The 19,649-nt window shown below is 42.5% G+C and overlaps 1 protein-coding gene across 1 annotated transcript in view; it reads right to left on the minus strand.

The window, feature by feature from the left end:
* Positions 1-19,649, minus strand: part of naalad2 (N-acetylated alpha-linked acidic dipeptidase 2) — a 166,857-nt gene that overhangs the window by 42,890 nt on the left and 104,318 nt on the right. Inside the window, exon 14 of the mRNA XM_059646558.1 lies at positions 2,258-2,349. Coding sequence (XP_059502541.1) covers positions 2,258-2,349 — 92 coding nt within the window. The remainder of the gene's footprint in view (positions 1-2,257; positions 2,350-19,649) is intronic.

The following is a 19,649-nucleotide window of genomic DNA, read 5'->3' on the forward strand; positions in this document are numbered from 1 at the left end:
TGTTTTTGATACGGAACAGTTGCCTTCATTAGTCGTGGCACTGATCATAACAGCAGGGAATTTATGTTGGAGCTGTACGGGACTTTGGTTAGACCACAGCTGGACTACTGTGTGCGGTTCTTGTCACTGCACTTCAGGAAAGATATGATTACACTGGGGGGGCCGCAGGGAAGATTCATGAGAATATTGCTGGGGATGGCACAGCTTAGCAGAGAAAAGAGATTGGATTAATTGGGATTGTTTTCTTTGGAGCACAGAAGGCTGAGTGGGATCCTGTTTGAGGTGTACAAGATTATAAGTGGCATGAACAGGCTGAAAAGAAACTTGATGGGTCAATAACAAAGGAGCATAATTTTTAATGTTAAAGGTGAAGAGATTCAGTACAGATTTGAGGAAATTACTTTTTTTAAGCAGACGGTGGTGGGTGTCTGGAAAGCATTGCTCGGGAGGCTCGTTGAGGGACAAAATCTCATGATCTTTCAAAAGTACTTGGATGAGCATTTGAAATATCATAATATTCAAGGCTATGGGTCAAGTGATGGAAGGTGGGACTCACATAGATAGATGTGTTATTGTTGGTGCAGATTTGATAGGCCAAAGGGCCTCTTCTATACTTTCTCATTCTATGATCCTTGCAGATCCACCTGTCAAGCCATTTTCTGTAGTATAACATGAGATGTAATATTAATGATGATGATGCAATTCTAACATCACCTGAGCACAGAAGAGCAGAGACAGAAATTTGTAATGGACCCTTGACAAGAGAAACATGAAGAAAAGGCTATATTCAATATGTTGTATATCCTAATGTAAATAGAGTGTTTACTGTGTTAAAGAGTTCAAACAAGGGATGCCAAGGAGTCACAGCAGCAACAGCCTAATAAAAATGCACAGTATTCAAGAGTGCAAATGTAGACACCCAATACCCTGGAAAACCAAGACAGTATAGAATCTATAAAGGATCAACTAGCAGGCAAGTATCTGTGGGTGGCATACAACCCATAGATTTAACTGCAGCAGTTCAAGGCATACTTATAGAACTCTGTTAACGCAACCTCCTCTGCAACCATCATGGCAGCAGGGAGTCATCTATAGAACCTTTCTGTCTGTTGCTTGGGTGCCTGTACACAATAGCATAGAAATGGCATTGACAGTGACTGTTAACATCGCTTAAACCCTGACTTTATCATGGGAGTATTGTCAGCATGATGAATTTTTGATCCATGGTGGATAACTTTGGATTGAATGAAGCAAAGAAGCCACATACCAATTGTACACAGAATAATAGATAATAAAATGTGAGGCTGGATGAACACAGCAGGCCAAGCAGCATCTCAGGAGCACAAAAGCTGACATTTTGGGCCTAGACCCTTCATCAGAGAGGGGAATGGGGTGAGGGTTCTGGAATAAATAGGGAGAGAGGGGGAGGCGGACCGAAGATGGAGAGAAAAGAAGATAGGTGGAGAGAAGAGTGTAGGTGGGGAGGTAGGGAGGGGATAGGTCAGTCCAGAGACGACAGACAGGTCAAGGAGGTGGGATGAGGTTAGTAGGTAGGAGATGGAGGTGCGGCTTGGGGTGGGAGGAAGGGATGGGTGAGAGGAAGAACAGGTTAGGGAGGCAGAGACAGGTTGGACTGGTTTTGGGATGCAGTGGGGGGAGGGGAAGAGCTGGGCTGGTTGTGTGGTGCAATGGGGGGAGGGGACGAACTGGGCTGGTTTTGGGATGCAGTGGGGTAAGGGGAGATTTTGAAGCTGGTGAATAATGTTCATGTTGCCATGAAATTGACTCATTCTCTTACTCGATCTCTCTCCCCTAGCTTTCCACTCAAGGTCTTTGCAAACGTATTTAGATGTGCTCGATACTAAGGGTTGACAAAATTTACTCCTGATATGGCTCCCATTCTTGTGCACATGCGATGCTTCAGGTAGGTTTCTACATGTACAAGAATTACTCCAGCTACACTACACAATGGCGGTCGGTGCTGTATGATGCTACACGTATGATTTAAATTTCACTGACATCTTGGCTTTCTAGTTCCCGCAGCAAGTGAGCTTCCTTGAAATTGGCAAAAGTTGTACCAAACTGTGAATAGTTATAAGAAAAGGATGGAACTGGGAAAATTGTGTACTGTTAGCACAACACTCATCTGACTGAATTTGCATGAACCATATTCCCAGCATTCATAATTTTGCCTTTACAATCTTAATAGGGGCTGAAGTGGTGGGTAAATGAGAACAACCATTTAGTTTTGGCTGACCTCGGAGCTTCCTTGTACTCTGTCCAAGGATCTTTCTCATACCAACTCTGATAAAGAGACTTTCCCTCATAACCATCATCAGGACTGGGGATCTGAAAGGAAGTTTAAAAAAAAATTACATTTTTTGCAGTTTACTGTGAATCTATCTTAGCTATAATATGCCTGTCAATAAATGGTAGCTCCAGTAACACCCTTGCTAAAATAAATGATAATTTATTTTCCAAGCCACACATCATTCTGACCTGGAACTATATCATTGGTCCCTCACTGTCACTGGCTGAAAATTCTGCAGCACCCTCTGTAGTAACACTTTGAGTGAACCTACACCAAATAAACTGGCAGCAGCTCACAACCACCTTCCCAAGGGCAATTAGAGTTGTGAAATAAATGCTGGCCCAGCCAGTGACACCCACATTCTGTGAAAGAATGATAAAGTGTATTATCACTGGCATTGGAGATCAGCAACGTACTTTGTTGAATTCGTGGTGAGGGGAGACAACTTAAGTGGGAAGATTTTGGTAACCTTAACGGGCTTGGAAAACTAATCATTTGAAAAACATGATTTACTGGTGGTGGTGAATAGATGTGCATAAGAGCACTCATGGAAAAAAGGGAAAAAAAGGGATAGATTTTGGTTAATTCTTAGGTTTTAACAAAACATGCCTCTTTGTAAGTGACACATCTTTTAAAAACCGACTCCCCATGCATTGGCATGCAGCTTTAGGGTCTATTTAAAACAGAGATTTAAGCAAATATTTTTCTCTTAGAACATCATGAGTCTTCGTAACTTTTTTTTTGAAAAGGAGTCGGAAGCAAGTCCTTGAATATTTTAAATCAAAAGAGGGATAGGTATGAATGCAGATTTGGAGGTACAGTAATTTGTGTCACGATCATATTGAATGGCAGCTCAGTTGAGCAGCTGAAGTTTACATGTGCAGTAACCAGCAGTGTGGATTGCCTCAAGGTCAAAAAGAAATTCATGTTACAACAGCTTACTGAATTAACGTAAGATTTTTTGGTCCTCACATAATGAAAGGAAAAATACATTCTATACTGCACTTCCTCAGCTATAAACAATGAATTGGCTATAATATGTAACAAGGTTAAATGATGAATTAAGTACAACAGACTGCATAATTGTAAAATGTTTTCATAATAGTGTTATTTCAAACAAGAATGAAAACACATTCCTGGTGCTTCGATTAAACAGTTGCTATAATTTAAATAAAGGTCTTTCAATCTGGATTATCTATTTTAAATTCAAATAGTTGGCAAATTTTCCACATTTATGAACTGTACTACCTAGGATAATCACATAAATACAATAATTTTATTGCAGATTATCTGTACAAAACAGCTTATTTGATGAAAGGTATTATGCCTCACCAAAAGAAACACTTTAAGCACACAAAAATAAAGTTTTACATTATCTAAAACTTGGCATCAATACTGATATTTAAAGGATATGGATTTCATTTAGGAGTGCACAGATGAATGGGATAAGCAGGCATCTTAAAACTCACAGTTTCAATCAACGTTAGTTGACAATAAAGTTGTGGCCAAATTTAAGCATTAACGTGCATGTTGCTGGATCCTGGACACAAATAAGTCATTGTGCACGTAAAATTAATCAAGAGAGTGCATTTCAAGAACATGATCATTATCTGTCACGGCAGTCTTTTTTTTTACTAGCCAATGTGAAATAAAGGGAACCACTGATACAACATGTGCTATGGGTTTTACTTCAACGTGGGCTCTTGAGGCACAGTTAGTAGCGTTCATACCTCTGAGCCAGGAGAATCAGGTTCAAGTCCCAAATGCTTCATGGAATGTGAACATTAGTACTCTCAATGCCTTTAGAGAGAGATAGGCGCTGTGGAGGATACAGTGCTTTATTTCCCCCCAACTCCATTTGGATTAGTTCTTTCCTGGTCTCACTATCCCACCCTCATCTCCCCACACTCCCCTTCACCTTTGATAGTTTGCTTTGCCCATAATGGACTTTGCTTGTAAATACTCAATTGGATATCTAGTAATTGGAATAATTTGTCTCACTGATAGCCACAGATAGCTAAGGGAGTGGTATGGGAAAGAGAGGTTCCATTTCATGGGGCATTGGCATCAGTTTTGGAACTGGGGGGATCTGTACTGATGGGACGGTCTCCACCTGAACCAATCGGGAACCAGTGTTCTAGCGAAAAGGATAAATAGAGTGGTTGCTGGGACTTTAAACTAGTGAGTCGGGGGAACGGAAAGGGAAAATGACAGGGAGTATGATGGTAAATAAAAAGGTAAACAGCAGGTTAGCATGTGTACAGGAGGGTTTAAGTTCAAGGCAGACTATGAAAGAAGCAAAATGGAAGGATAACTCAGGAGGTATTATTAGAGATGTTGGAAATCATGAGGGTAAGACAGCTAGCATAAAGACACTTTACCTGAATGCTCGTAGCATTCGTAATGAGGTTGATGAGTTAATGGCACAAATCATCGTGAATGAATATGATTTGGTAGCCATTACGGAGACATGGTTACAGGACGGACACGACTGCGAGTTAAATATCCAAGGGTACCAGACTATTTGGAAGGACAGACAGAAAGTTAAGGGAAGTGGTGTAGCTCTGATATTCAAGGACGACATCAGGGCGGTGCTGAGAGATGATATAGGTTCTATGGAGAATGAGGTTGAATCCATTTGGGTGGAAACTAGAAATTCTAAGAGGAAAAAGTCACTGATAGGCATAGTCCATAGGCCACCAAATAATAACATCACATTGGGGTGGGCAATAAACAAAGAAATAACTAATGCCTGTAAAAATGGTATGGCAATTATCACGGGGGATTTTAATCTACACGTAGATTGGTCGAACCAGCTCAGTCAGGGTTGCCTTGAGGAGGAGTTCGTTGAGCGTATCTGTGATAGTTTTCTTGAACAGTGTGTAATGGAACCGATGAGGGAGGAAGCTATCCTAGATCTGGTTATGTGTAATGAGACAGGAATAATTAATGACCTCATAGTTAGGGATCCTCTTGGAAGGAGCCATCACAGTATGTTTGAATTTAGAATACAGATGGAGAGTGTGAAGATAAAATCCAATACCAGGGTCCTGTGCTTGAACAAGGGGGACTACAATAGAAGGAGGGAGGACTTGGCTAAAGTAGATTGGAAACAAAGATTTTATGGTGGGACTACTGATGAGCAGTGGAGGACTTTCAAAGCAATTCTTCAAAGTGCTCAGCAAAATTCCAATATTCCAATGAATAGGAAGGACTGTGAGAAAAGGGGTACTCTGCCATGGGTGTCTAAGGAAATAAGGGAGGCTATCAAATTGAAAGAGAAGGCATACAAAGTGGCCAAAAACAACATGAAACTGGAAGATTGGGAAAACTTTGAAGGTCAACTGAAAGCCACAAAACACAGTTATAAAGAAAAGTGAGATAGAACATGAGAAAAAACTAGCACAGAATATCAAGACAGATAGCAAAATTTTCTATAAATATGTAAAACGAAAAAGGCTAAATTCAATGTCGGCCCTTTAGAGAATGAAAAGGGGAATTTAGTTACAGGATATGATGAAATGGCCGAGGCATTGAACAGGTATTTTGTATCGGTATTCACAGTGGAGGACACTAATAACATGCCAGTAAGTGACAAAGAGATAAAAGTAGGTGAGGAGCTAGAAACAATCATTATTACTGAAGAGGTAACGTCGGGCAAGCTAATGGAGCTAAGGATTGATAAGTCTCCTGACCCTGATGGAATGCATCCCAGGGTACTAAAACAGATGGCAGAAGAAACAGCATGTAATAATTTTCCAAAATTTGCTGGACTCTGGTGCAGTCCCAGCAGATTGGAAAACAGTAAATATGATGCCACTGTTTAAAAAGGGAGGTCGACAAAAAATGGGAAATTATAGACCAGTTAGCTTAACCTCTGTAGTGGGGAAGATGCTTGAGTCCACTATCAAGGAAGAAATAGCAAGACATCTCGATAGAAATTGTTGGGCAGATGCAACATGGGTTCATGAAGGGCAGGTCATGCTTGACAAATCTTTTGGAGTTCTATGAAGACATTACGAGCAAGGTGGACAATGGGGATCCAGTGGATGTGGTGTACCTACATTTCCAAAAGGCCTTCAACAAGGTGCCGCACAGGAGGCTGCAGCACAGAATAAGGATGAATGGCGTTAGGGGTAAAGTATTAGCATGGATAGAGGATTATGTTGCAGCTGTACAAGGTGCTGGTGAGGCCACACCTGGAGTACTGTGTGCAGTTTTGGTCCCCTTACTTGAAAAAGGATGTACTGGCACTGGAGGGGGTGAAGAGGAGGTTCACTAGGTTGATTCCGGAGTTGAGGGGGTTGGCGTATGAGGAGAGATTGAGTAGATTGGGATTATATTCATTGGAATTCAGAAGATTGAGGGGGAATCTTATAGAAACATATAAAATTATGAAGGGAATAGGTAAGACAGAAGTAGAGAGGATATTTCCACTGGCAGGTGAAGCTAGGACAAGAGGGCATAGCCTCAAGATTACAGGGAGCAGATTTAGGATGGAATTGAGAAGGAACTTCTTCACCCAGAGAGTTGTTAATCTATGGAAATCCTTGCCCAGTGAAGTATTTGACGTTACTTCAGTAAACGTTTTTAAAGCTAAGGCAGATTTTTTTTTGAACAATAAAGGAATTAAGGGATTCGGTGAGAGCGCAGGTAAGTGGATCTGAGTCCACGAAAAGATCAGCCGTGATCTTAATGAATGGCGAAGCGGACTCGAAGGGCCAGACGGCCTACTCCTGCTCCTAGTTCTTATGTTCTAAGGTGAGGTGCCGGAAGGTTGGCTAACGTGGTGCCACTATTTAAGAAACGTGGTAAGGAGAAGCTAGGGAACTATAGACCAGTGAGCCTGGCATCAGTGGTGGGCACATTGTTGGAGAGAATCCTGACGGACAGGGTTTACATGTTTTAGAAAGGCAAGAACGGATTAGGGACAGTTAACATCGCTTTGTATATGGGAAATTGTGTCTCACTAACCTGACTGAGTTTTTTGAAGAGGTAACAAAGAGGATTGGTAAGGGCAGAGTGATGGACATGATCAATATGGATTTCAGTAAGGTGTTTGACAAGGTTCCTTGTGACAGACTGCTTAGCAAGGTTAGATCACATGGAATACAGGGAGAACTTGCTATTTGGATACAGAACTGGCTCATAGGTAGAAAGCAGAGAATAGTGGTGGAGGGTTGCTTTACAAACTGGAGACCTGTGACCAGTGGTGTGCCACATGGATTGGTGCTGGGTCCACTACTTTTCGTCATTTATACAAAGGATTTGGATGATAACATAGGAGGTATGATTAGTAAATTTGCAGATGACATCACAATTGGAGGTATAGTGGACAGTGAAGAAGGTTACCTCACAGTACAACAGGATCTTGAGCAGATAGGCCAATGGGCCAAGGAGTGGCAGATAGAGATTAATTTAGATGAATGTGAGATGCTGCACTTTAGAAAGGCAAATCAGGGCAGGGCTTATACACTTAATGGTAAAGTCCTGGGGAGTGTTGTTGAACAAAGACGTCTTGAAGTGCAGGTTTGTAGTTCCTTGGAAGTGGAGTCACAGGTAGATGAGACAGTGAAGAAAGCATTTCATATGCTTACCTTTCTTGGTCAGTGCACTGAGTATAGGAATTAGGAGGTCATGTTCTGGATGTACGAGACATTGGTTCAGCCATGTTTTTTGAGTATTGCGTGCAATTCTGGTCTCCCTCCCACAGGAAGGATGTTGTGAAACTTATAAGGGTTCAGAAAAGATTTCAAGGATGGTACCAGGGTTGGAAGGTGTGAGCTATAGGGAGATGCTGAATAGGCTGGGGTTATTTTCCCTGGAGCCTTATGAAAGGTTTATGAAATCATGAGGGGCAAGCATTAGGTAACTAAGCAAGGCCTTTTCCTTGCTGTGGCGGAGTAACTCTTCTGACAACTTTTGGACTCAGCTTTTTCGATTATTAGCAGCTTAATTTTCCCTGAGGTGCCAGATAGCAAAACCTTTCAACAGTTGATGGATTTAGCTAAGGAATATTATGACCCCCAAGTCTCCACTAATTTTGAGGTGCTAGTGGTTTTACTCAGCAGTTCAAGCATCAGGGAATCTGTACTTGTAGTTTTGGTGAGACTAAGAGAGTTGGCCGAGGCATGTGATTTTGGTTTAATCCCTAATAAGATGCTGAGAGACAATTTTGTGGGATGAATGATGTGATCATGCAAAACTGCCTACTGGCTGAAGCCCAGATAACAAAGCGTGGAGCTGGATGAATACAGCAGGCCCACCAGCATCTTAGGAGCACAAAAGCTGACGTTTCGGGCCTAGACCCTTCATCAGAAATGGGGGAGGGGCAGAGGGTTTTGAAATAAATAGCTGAAGCCCAACTGGATGTTATACAGGCACCATAACTGGCTTTGTCATTAGAAAATGCAGCAAGGGGAGCATATGAGTTACAGAGAATGCTGATGGAAGTGGGCATCCTTGCCAGGCTGATTTATGTTATGGGTCTTAATTGACTGACTGTAATTGCATAGCCTCACTCAGGACATACCCTGAACTGAGGGGGTCTAAGTCAGTCCACAGCAAAACTCAAAACAAAGCTAAGCCTCAGCCAAACGGTTAACATTTTATTGAGGATAAGACCATAAGACATAGGAGTGGAAGCAAGGCTATTTGACCCATCGAGTCCACTGCGCCATTTAATCATGGCTGATGGGCATTTCAACTCCACTTACCCGCACTCTCCCCGTAGCCCTTAATTCCTTGTCAGATCAAGAATTTATCAATCTCCAGCTTGAAGACATTTAAAATCCTGTCCTCCACTGTGCAATGTAGCAATGAATTCCACAGGCCCACCACTCACTGACTGAAGAAATGTCTCCTTATTTCCATTTTAAATTTACCCCCTCTAATTCTAAGGCTGTGCCCACGGGTCCTAGTCTCCCTGCCGAATGGAAACAACTTCCCAGCGTCCACCATTTCTAAGCCATACATTATCTTGTAAGTTTCTATTAGATTTCCCCTCAACCTTCTAAACACTAATGAATACAATCCCAGGATCCTCAGCCATTCATCGTACATTAAACCTAGCATTCCAGGGATCATCCATGTGAATCTCCGCTGGACACGCTCCAGTGCCAGTATGTCCTTCCTGAGGTGTGGGGCCCAAAATTGGACCTATTCTATTCTAAGTGGAGCCTAACTAGAGCTTTATAAAAGTCTCAGAAACACATCACTGCTTTTATATTCCAACCCTCTTGAGATAAATGACAACATTACATTTGCCTTCTTAATCACCAACTCTACCTGCAAGTTAACCTTTAGAGAATCCTGGACCAACACTCCCAGCTCCCTTTGTACTTCAGCTTTATGAATTTTCTCACCGTTTAGAAAATAGTCCATGCCTGTATTCTTTTTTCCAAAGTGCAAAACCTCACATTTACTCACATTGAATTTCATCAGCCATTTCCTGGACCACTCTCCTAAACTGTCTAAATCTTTCTGCAGCCTCCCCACCTCCTCAGTACTACCTGCCTGTCCACCTATCTTCGTATCATTGGCAAACTTCGCCAGAATGCCCCCAGTCCCTTCATCCAGAACGCCCCCAGTCCCTACATCCAGATCATTAATATATGAAGTGAACAGCTGTGGCCCCAACACTGAATCCTGTGGGACATCACCTGTCACCGGTTGCCAGTCTGGTAAAGAGCCTTTTATCCCAACTCTCTGCCTTCTGTCAGACAGCCAATCCTCAATCCAAGCCAGTAGCTCACCTCGAATGCCATGGACCCTCACCTTACTCAGCAACCTCCCTTGAGGCACGTTATCAAAGGCCTTTTGGAAGTCTAGATAGATAACATCCACTGGGTTCCCTGGTCTAACCTACTTGATACCTCTTCAAAGAATTCTAACCGGTTTGTCAGACACGACCTCCCCTTACTAAATCCATGCTGATTTGTTCTAATCCAACCCCGCACTTCCAGGAATTTAGAAATCTCATCCTTCATGATGGGTTCTAGAATTTTACCAACAACCGAGGTTAGGCTAATCGGCCCATAATTTTCTATCTTTTGTCTTGATCCTTTCTTAAACAAGGGGGTTACAACAACAATTTTCTAATCATCTGGGATTATCCCTGACCCCAGTGACATTTGAAAGATCACACCCAAAACCTCTGCTATTTCCTCAGCCACATCCCTCAGAACTCTAGGATGTAGCCCATCGGGGCCAGGAGATTTATCAATTTTTAGACCTTTTAGCTTTTCTAGCACTTCCTCTTTTGTAATGCCTACCATACTCAACTCTGCCACTGACTCTCCTTGTTGGGATGCTACTCATGTCTTCCACTGTGAAGGATGACGCAAAGTACTTATTAAGTTCTTCAGCTATTTCCTTATCTCCCATCACGAGCCTTCCAGCATCAATTTGGAGCAGCCCAATATCTACTTTTGCCTCTCGTTTGTTTCTTATGTATTGAAAGAAACTTTTACTATCATTTCTAATATTACTGGCTAGCCTGCCTTCATATTTGATCCTCTCCTTCCTTATTTCTCTCTTTGTTATCCTCTGTTTGTTTTTGTAGCCTTCCCAATCTTCTGATTTCCCAGTGCTCTTGGCTACTTTATAGGCTGTCTCTTTCTCTTTAATACATTCCCTGACTTCCTTTGTCAGCTATGGCTGTCTAATCCCACCCCGGATAATCTTTCTTTTCTTTGGGATGAACCTCTGTACTGTGTCTTCAATTACACCCAGAAACTCCTGCCATTGATGGTCTACTGTCTTCCCCGCTAGGCTCTGCTTCCAGTCAATTTTCGTCAGTTCCTCTCTCATGCCCCTGTAATTACCTTTATTTAACTGTAACACCATTACATCTGATTTTGCCTCTCTCTTTCACACTGCAGACTGAACTCTACCATATTATGGTCGCTGCCTCCTAAGTATTCCCTTACTTTAAGATTTTTTATAAAGTCAGGCTCATTACATAGCACTAGGTCCAGAATAGCCCGCTCCCTTGTGGGCTCCATCACAAGCTGTTCCAAAAGGCCATCCTGTAAACATTCCATGACTTCCCTTTCTTTGGATCCACCGGCAACATTATTCATCCAGTCCACCTGCATATTGAAGACCCCCATGATCACCATGGCCTTGCCTTTCTGACATGCCCTATCTATTTCCCGGTGCATCTTGCGCTCCTGGTCCTGATCACTGTTAGGAGGTCTGTACATAACTCCCATTATGGTTTTTTTGCCTTTGCGGTTCCTCAACTCCACCCACACAGACTCCACATCCTCTGACCCTACGTCATTCAGTGTCAGAGATTTAATTTCATTCTTAACTAACAAGGCAACCCCACCACCTCTGCCCACCTCCCTGTCTTTTCAGATCCAGGCCAGCAAGCCATTTTAGTTACTACCAGTATGTAGACTTGAGTCCCACTCGGCCTGAATCAAGTAAGAGAACTCAGAGTGGTATCCAGGAGACTGTGCACCCTGGAAATTTCACCTACAGCTGGTTTAGAACAATTAAATTGCTCAGCAAATCAGAACCAATCAATGTAAGCATCTGGTTAAATAGTCTCCCAGTTCTAATACCGGTCAATACCGATGAGGTTGTGTCAGCAATTGCAGAACCAGTCTTAGCCAAGCTTTGCTTGGGATTCTGACCCTTAAGATTGTGCAAGGCCTCAGTCCAGCTGAGAACCTATACAGGGGAATCTCTGCAGATTAAGGGTATAATTTCAGTTCTCGTCTCTTATGAGAAGCAGATGGTCCAGTATTAACTGATTGCAGTAAAAGACTTGGTCTCAAGCTTGATGGGACAAAATTGGTTGAGAAAGATTTAACTTGACTGGCTCAACATTTTTTTTGCTTAAAAAACAGCTGCCTGTGTGAAGTCCTAATTAAGACCTAAATTAGTAAATTTGTGGATGACGCAAAGGTTGGTGGACTTGTGGATAGTAGTGAGGGCCATCAGAGGATACTGTAGGATATAGCTTGATTGGTTACCTTGTCAGAGAGATGGCAGATGGAGTTTAATCCAGAAAGATGTAAGGTAATGCATTTTGGAAGGTCTAATCCAGAAGAAAAATATACAGTAAATGGCAGAACCCTTAAGGGTATTGATAGGCAGAGTGATCTGGGTGTACAGGCACACAGGTCACTGAAAGTCAACAAGGCATACGGCACAACAAAGTGTGAAGCTGGATGAACACAACAGGCCAAGCAGCATCTTAGGAGCACAAAAGCTGACGTGTCGGGCCTAGACCCTTCATCAGAGAGCTCTCTGATGAAGGGTCTAGGCCGGAAACATCAGCTTTTATGCTCCTAAGATGCTGCTTGGCCGGCTGTGCTCATCCAGCTTCACACTATGTTATCTCGGACTCTCCAGCATCTGCAGTTCCCATTATCTCTGAAGGCATACGGCATGCTTGCCTTCATCAGCCGGGGCACTGAGTTTAAAAATTGGCAAGTAAGGCTGCAGCTTTGTAGAACCTTAGTTAGGCCGCATTTGGAATATTGTGTTCAATTTTAGTCACCACACTACAAGAAGGATGTGGTAGCTTTGGACAGGGTACAGAAAAGATTTACCAGGATGTTGCCTGGTATGGAGGGCATTAGCTACGAGGAGAGGTTGGAGAAATCTGGGTTTTTCTCACTGGAATAGCAGAGGTTGAGGGGCATCCTGATACAGGCCTGCAAGATAATAAAGGGCATGGACAAAATAGACAGTCAGAAGCTTTTTCCCAGGGTGGAGGAGTCAGTTACTAGGAGCAGTAGGTTTAAGGTGTGAGGGGCAAGGTTTAAAGGTGATGCACGAGGCACGTATTTTGCACAGAGGGTCGTGGGTGCCTGGAACTCGCTGTCGGGGGAGGTGGTGAAAGCAGATACGATAATGACTTTTAAAAGGGTGTCTTGACAAATATATGAATAGGAGGGGTAGAGTAGAGGATATGGTTCCCAGAAGTGTAAGGGGTTTTAGTTGTGACAGACAGCATGTTGTTGCAGGCTTGGGGGCCAAAGGACCTAATCCTGTGCTGCAATTTTCATTATTTTTTGTTGTTCTAATTACTCGGAGGATTATCAGTAAGGTCTAGGGACTATCAAAGGGGCCAAGGCCAACTTCCATGTCTACCATGAAGCAATTCCATGGTTCTGCAAGGCCTGTCAAGTACTTGCCTCTTATGCAAAAGCAGAGGCAGAACTCAGGAGGCTGAAAAGCAAAGGAATCATCAAACCAGTACAGCTTGTGGAATGGGCAGCACTGGTCATAATGATTGTGAAGCCCGATGGGTCGGTTCACCTTTGTGGGGATTCCAAATAAACGGTATCAGAGATAATGGGAACTGCAGATGCTGGAGAATCCAAGATAATAAAGTGTGAAGCTGGATGAACACAGCAGGCCAAGCAGCATTTCAGGAGCACAAAAGCTGACGTTTCGGGCCTCTGATGAAGGATCTAGGCCCGTAACGTCAGCTTTTGTGCTCCTGAGATGCTGCTTGGCCTGCTGTGTTCATCCAGTTTCACAATTTATTACCAAATAAATGGTAAACTGCTTTTCTTGGCTAGATAAATACCCAATCCCTTGCATAGAGGATATAGACGCAAACTGGCAGGGAAGGTTTTCCTTCATGAAGCTGGACATCAGCTATGCGTGCCTGCAATTACGATTAGATAAAGATTCCCCGAAGTTTGCTGCAATTAATTATATGTATTTGTATCAATATATGAGAATGCCTTTTTGCCATTTTCCAGCAGACGATGGAAAACATTTTAAAATGTCTACCCCAGATCGTGAATTATCTGGATGATATTCTAATAAATTGCAAATAACTACTGGAAGACCAATAAAGAGCCCTTAGAGAACTCGGACATAGAGCTTAAACATTTCTCCAAAGTGGGCAAGTAAAGTAAGCCATAGGAGGGAAAAAATTGTATTCCAGGCATCCCAAGTGGCCTACGTGGGCTACAGAGTCAACAAAACTGGGTTACACCTGTGGGAAAATAAAGTGAGGGCAATCAAAGGTGCCCTGGCTCCCACATCTGTACTGGAGTTTAGTATTTTTTCTCTTGGGTTAGTATGAATTTTGTGTAAAAATTCACATAACCTGGCCTCCATCATGGCACTGTTACATTGCTGTTTGAAAAAAAACTCTTGAAATGGTCTTGTAGCCAAGACATAGTCTTTAGGGAAGTAAAAAAAAAATCGGTTATTGTCATCTAAGGTGTTTACACACTCCCATCCCAAGTGAAAAGTGAAGCTCACATGCAATGCCTCCCCATACAGTATCAGGGTAGCATTGACCCAGCAGAGAGAAAGGCCAATAGTGTATACTTCCCAGACTTTAGCTGATGCCAAACAAAGATCTATGCAGATACAGAAGGAAGGATTGGTGGTTATCTCTGGTGTGAGGAAACTATCAATTCCTTTAAGGATGTAAATTTATAACAGTAATAGACCACCAACCCATGCCACCCATAGCTTCATGTCGAATTCAGCAGTGGGCCCTCGTTCTGAGTGCAAACAATTACAATTTGGAACACATCCAGGAGGCCAAGTGGCAAATGGCTCCCACTGGCAGATACACCACCGGTGCCACTAGAAGAATCTGTTCTGGTTTTAAACGTTTTGGACATCCTTTGGGTGCCAGACTGCGGACACAAGATTCCATCCAAAACTAAAATAGTTGGCAGTGATGGTGGAGACAAAAGGGGCATCACAATCAGAACCAAAACCTTCTTGGACCTGGTGAGATTAGATCACCATAGAGGACAGCACATTATTATGGAGAGCAAAAATGAATGCCTCAAGCAAAGGTAGCTGCCGGATGCTGGCTGAATTCCACCAGGGTCATCCAGAAGTTTCCAAAATGAAGATGTTGACAAGATGTTATGTTTGGTGGCTAGTAATAGATGCTGACATAGCTGTGTTGGTGGAGCAGTGCCCAGAGTGCCAACAAGGACAAAAATGATCACTAGCAGCTCCCCTGATTCATGGGAATGGCCGGGCAAACCCTGGACTTGGTTACACATTGACTATGTCAGTCCTTTCATGGGGTATATGTTTTAATCATTGTGGATGTCAATTCAAAATGGTTGGACCTGCATTCGCCAGGCACGAAAAGGACAACTGAAAAGTTGCAAGCATCTTTTGCAATACAGCTGGAAGTGCAGCCATGGTTTACCAACAGGGAATGAGTATTTCCTAAAGTCAAATGACATTCGGCATGCAAGGGCAGCCCCATACCATCCATCATCCAAGGGTCTGGCAGAAAGAGCAGTCCAAACGTTGCAGAAACAGCCTAAACTTCACTCGATACCAAACTATCCCAGCTCTTGATTACAGGGCCACCCTCATGCAATTACAGGGATAGCTCCAGCAGAGTTGCAAACTTTGACAGAAGGCTCCATACCAGATTAAATCTGATCTTCCCAGAACTGGGAGGGAGGGTGAAATGGCATCAGCAACACTAATGCCAGTCACAAAGCTCCTCTGAGTGAGAAAGGCAGTTCACTGCAGGGGACGAAGTTTGGTGTTAAAACCACTGGCATGGCCCTGCGATATCAGGTTCTGTGATGTATACTCTTCAGCAGGAGATGCAGTCCTGAACAAGCATATGGACCTCATGAAAGCTGCAACTTCTCAAACGGAGAGAAACAAAATATACCCAACCCCTCAGAACATTTGACAAGGCCGTCAGAGCTTGTGGATTCTCCCAGTCCAGCTAGCATTGAAGAAACCAGAGGACAAGATGGACATGGCAGGTGTTGCAGTCTCAATGCTGTTACCACCTGAATGTGCATTTCAGCTGAGTTGCTCCAGGCACAAGAGATGGGGTACAGTCCTGTACACCGATGCAGAGTTGGAGGAACTGGGCCTGGTGCAAAAATGAAGCTACAGGAAACAGAATGGGCCACACCCTGGGTCTTAGAGGCGTAGGGATGTAGTGATTGGAATGAGGTCAGTCAAGTAAACATCATGGAATACAAGTTCTCTGACTGAACCAGTCCCAAACAGGGAGTCCTGCCTGACAGACGTAAACATGACTCTGTTAGGTCTAGGGGTCAGTAGTGAGCTAGCTGGGTCAGTATCACTTACTGTGCACATATAAATAAAGGGTAAAAACTTATCGGACTACGGATGCTGTAAATCAGTAACAAAAACAGAAGCTGATGGAAAAGCTCAACAGGTCCGACAGCATCTGTGAAAAAGAAATCGTTAGTGTTTGGGGTCCGTTCTGAGGAAGGGTCACTCTGATTTCTTCTTCACAGATGCTGCCAGACCTGCTGAGCTTTTCCAGCAACTTCTGTTTTTGTTATAAATTAGGGGTGACGTGGTAACGGGATACCAGCCTTCACGGAGCTATTTCAGGATAGACTGGTCTTTTTACTGGTGGTGGTTGTTAGTTTTTAAAAAAGTAGCAATGTGGACACTTGTGCCAAGGCTAACATTTATTGCTCATCGCAAATTATACTGAAGGTAGATGTGGTGAGCCATGACCTTAATGATGAAATGTGTGGTGTTTGCATGTCCACAATGTGAATAAAGGTGGCGTCCCATGACTTACACTTAATCATATTTCTAATTAAGGTGATATGTGAGGCAGATGTCAGTGCTCCCATTCACCTGTTTGTCCACCAGAATACAGTAGTAGACTCGCCAAGGTTAAGTGCATTTAAATAGTCATTGGATAACCATATGGATAAAAATAGGATAGTGTAGGTTAGATAGGCTTCAGTTTGGTTTCACAGGTTGGCGCAACATCGAGAGCTGAAGGGCCTGTACTGCGCTGTAGTGTTCTATGTTCTACGTCCAGGTGATAAAAGTTAAGATTTCAGAATCTACAATCACAGAAACCTGAGTGAGTTACTGCAGTTCAGTTTGTAGGTAGTGGACGTTGTAGCCACTGCTAGTCGTGAAGTGGTGAATATTTAAGGTGGTGGATGGGTTGCTGATCATGAACGCTCCTTTGACGTGGATGATGTCTAGCTTCTTGGCAGTTGTTGGAACTGAGCTCATCCAGGCAAGTGGATATTATTTCTGCACAACTCTGACTTATGCTTTAGGAAAATTGGATGTTATCCACTTCTAACTGCATGTGGCAAGTTGTGTTTCATTATCTAAAAAACTACAAATTGTACAGAACATCCTGAAATCACCACTCTGACATTAATGATGTGCTTAAAATTAACGATAAAGCAATTGAAATATTTGAAACTAGACACCACCTGATGAATTCCCACAGCCTATTAAAACAGACCTCAGACTAAGACAATTAGCCTCAAACAATCCAATCTTGCTTTGTGTTTGGCCTAATTAGAGGGTACCAGATATTTTCCCAGATATTCCTAATTACTTCAATTTTATTCAAGCTCCTGAATGCAACACTCGGTGAATCTAACCATTGATGTCCATAGATTTACTGTCTCTTTATGATGAAATTTAGCTCCATACATCTGCAACAGGTAAATAAGCTGAGACAGAAGCTAGGTGTTAATCAGCAGGAGATTTTCTCACCATGTTCCCTTGATGCCATAATAGTCAAGTAGACTAGATCAGGTGAGAATGGTAGATGTCCTTCTCTGAAGGGCAATGGTGAGCTGAATGGGTTATGATGACTGTCTGATAGTTTTGTTGATGCTTGCCTGATACTAGCTCCTTTTAATTCCAGAACTATTTAGCTACTTAATGTATTTCCCTAGCTGCCATTGTGGGATTTGAAATCATGGGTGAAAATTGAGAGGGGTGGCGCAGACTTATTGCTCCTCGAAGGAAACCTGAGAGACCAGAAATAACTTACGTGATGTGGTCAGGTTGAAGTACTGAAGAGTCAACTTCCTGGAATCAGGAGTAATGTTTGGGGTGTATTTGTCCATCTGACAAGAGTGGCAGGGGCTTAATTTCTGATGTATAAGTTGAGAGAACGAAATGATGATACTATCTTTTGGATGTGCCCTCAATTGACAAAAGGCAATCTTCAAAGATAGTACCCACCTTTTTTCATGCTATTTTGAAAACTTAAACACTTGCCTACTTGACAGTGACATGCATTTTTACATGAACAGGGTGAAAGAAGCATTTTTAATCAACCTAGTTGGACATGTTATGAAATACCTCTGATGGGTAGGTGGAACTTGAAGCCAGGCGTACTGGCATAGAGTAAGGAATGCAATCACTGAGCCACAACACTTCAACCACCTGCGCTTATGCAGCTTGTAGATACATGCTCATTTTGTCCAAAACAATTTGGAGTAATTAAAAATGCTTTATTGCATTTAATACTGTGAGGTTTTATTGTCAGCACTGGAATTTACAGGATATTACCAAAATCTACATTCTTCCACCTTCTCTTGTATCTTTCCATTGAGTTCACAATCCCATTCCTCAATTTCTTCAAAATGTGACATCGTATTTAAGCTTATCAAATTACTACCTGGTTGCTGCCTTTCCTAATTTTCGTTGTAATTTGTTGAACCTCTGTCTCTCTTTTGTCAGCAAGTCTGTAAATTTATTTCCTTACGCCACAGTTCTATTTGGCAATACGTATTGAGGACAAAATATGCATCAGCACTGACACTCAGATATAGCACTTACACTCTACTCAAGAGCAAGCAAAACCTGCTTATTCTAACTATATGGTTTCCATCTACTAACCAATGTCTAGACATATGTCTTGAACCACAAACCTGAAATTTCCCCCTTTTCAAAAACAACTTAATTTCTGCTTTAAGAGATAACAAGGTGTAGAGCTGGATGAACACAGCTGGTCAAGCAGCATCAGAGGAGCAGGAAGGCTGATGTTTCAGGCCCAGGCCCTTCTTCAGAAATTTCAGCTTGGTGTTTTCTAGAGAGCAGATATTCATTGTGCACAAAAATCGAATCATAATTTCACATACTACTATTCCACATGTAGTATTTTAGAAAACCAAGAGGTACCACAAACCTATCAATATCTTAGAAAACCATCCAACAGCTCACTGGTTTTCTATCATGTTTCAACCCACCAGTCACAATGTGGAACTTCATTTAAAATTTTATTTCACCAAGGCCTTTTGTCAGGGTACAATCAGACACATCATATCTAGTGAAGATAGTGCAACTGCCTTACGTCTGACCCAGCAATTCTCCTTATACCCAATCTGATAAATACCTCTACAATGTCTCTGTATATTTATCTTCTATCAGATAAGGAAAGTCATTGACACCTTATTTTCCATATCCATTGTCACACTTCAATAAATTCCACTTGTGTAGTGTATATGAAACACCTACATCCGTGACACCACCCACGCCGTCCACCTCCTCCAGGACTTCCAATTCCCTGGCCCCCAACACCTCATATTCACCATGGACGTCCAGT

This window comes from Stegostoma tigrinum, chromosome 6 (assembly GCF_030684315.1).
Source record: "Stegostoma tigrinum isolate sSteTig4 chromosome 6, sSteTig4.hap1, whole genome shotgun sequence".
Lineage (NCBI taxonomy): Eukaryota > Metazoa > Chordata > Chondrichthyes > Orectolobiformes > Stegostomatidae > Stegostoma > Stegostoma tigrinum.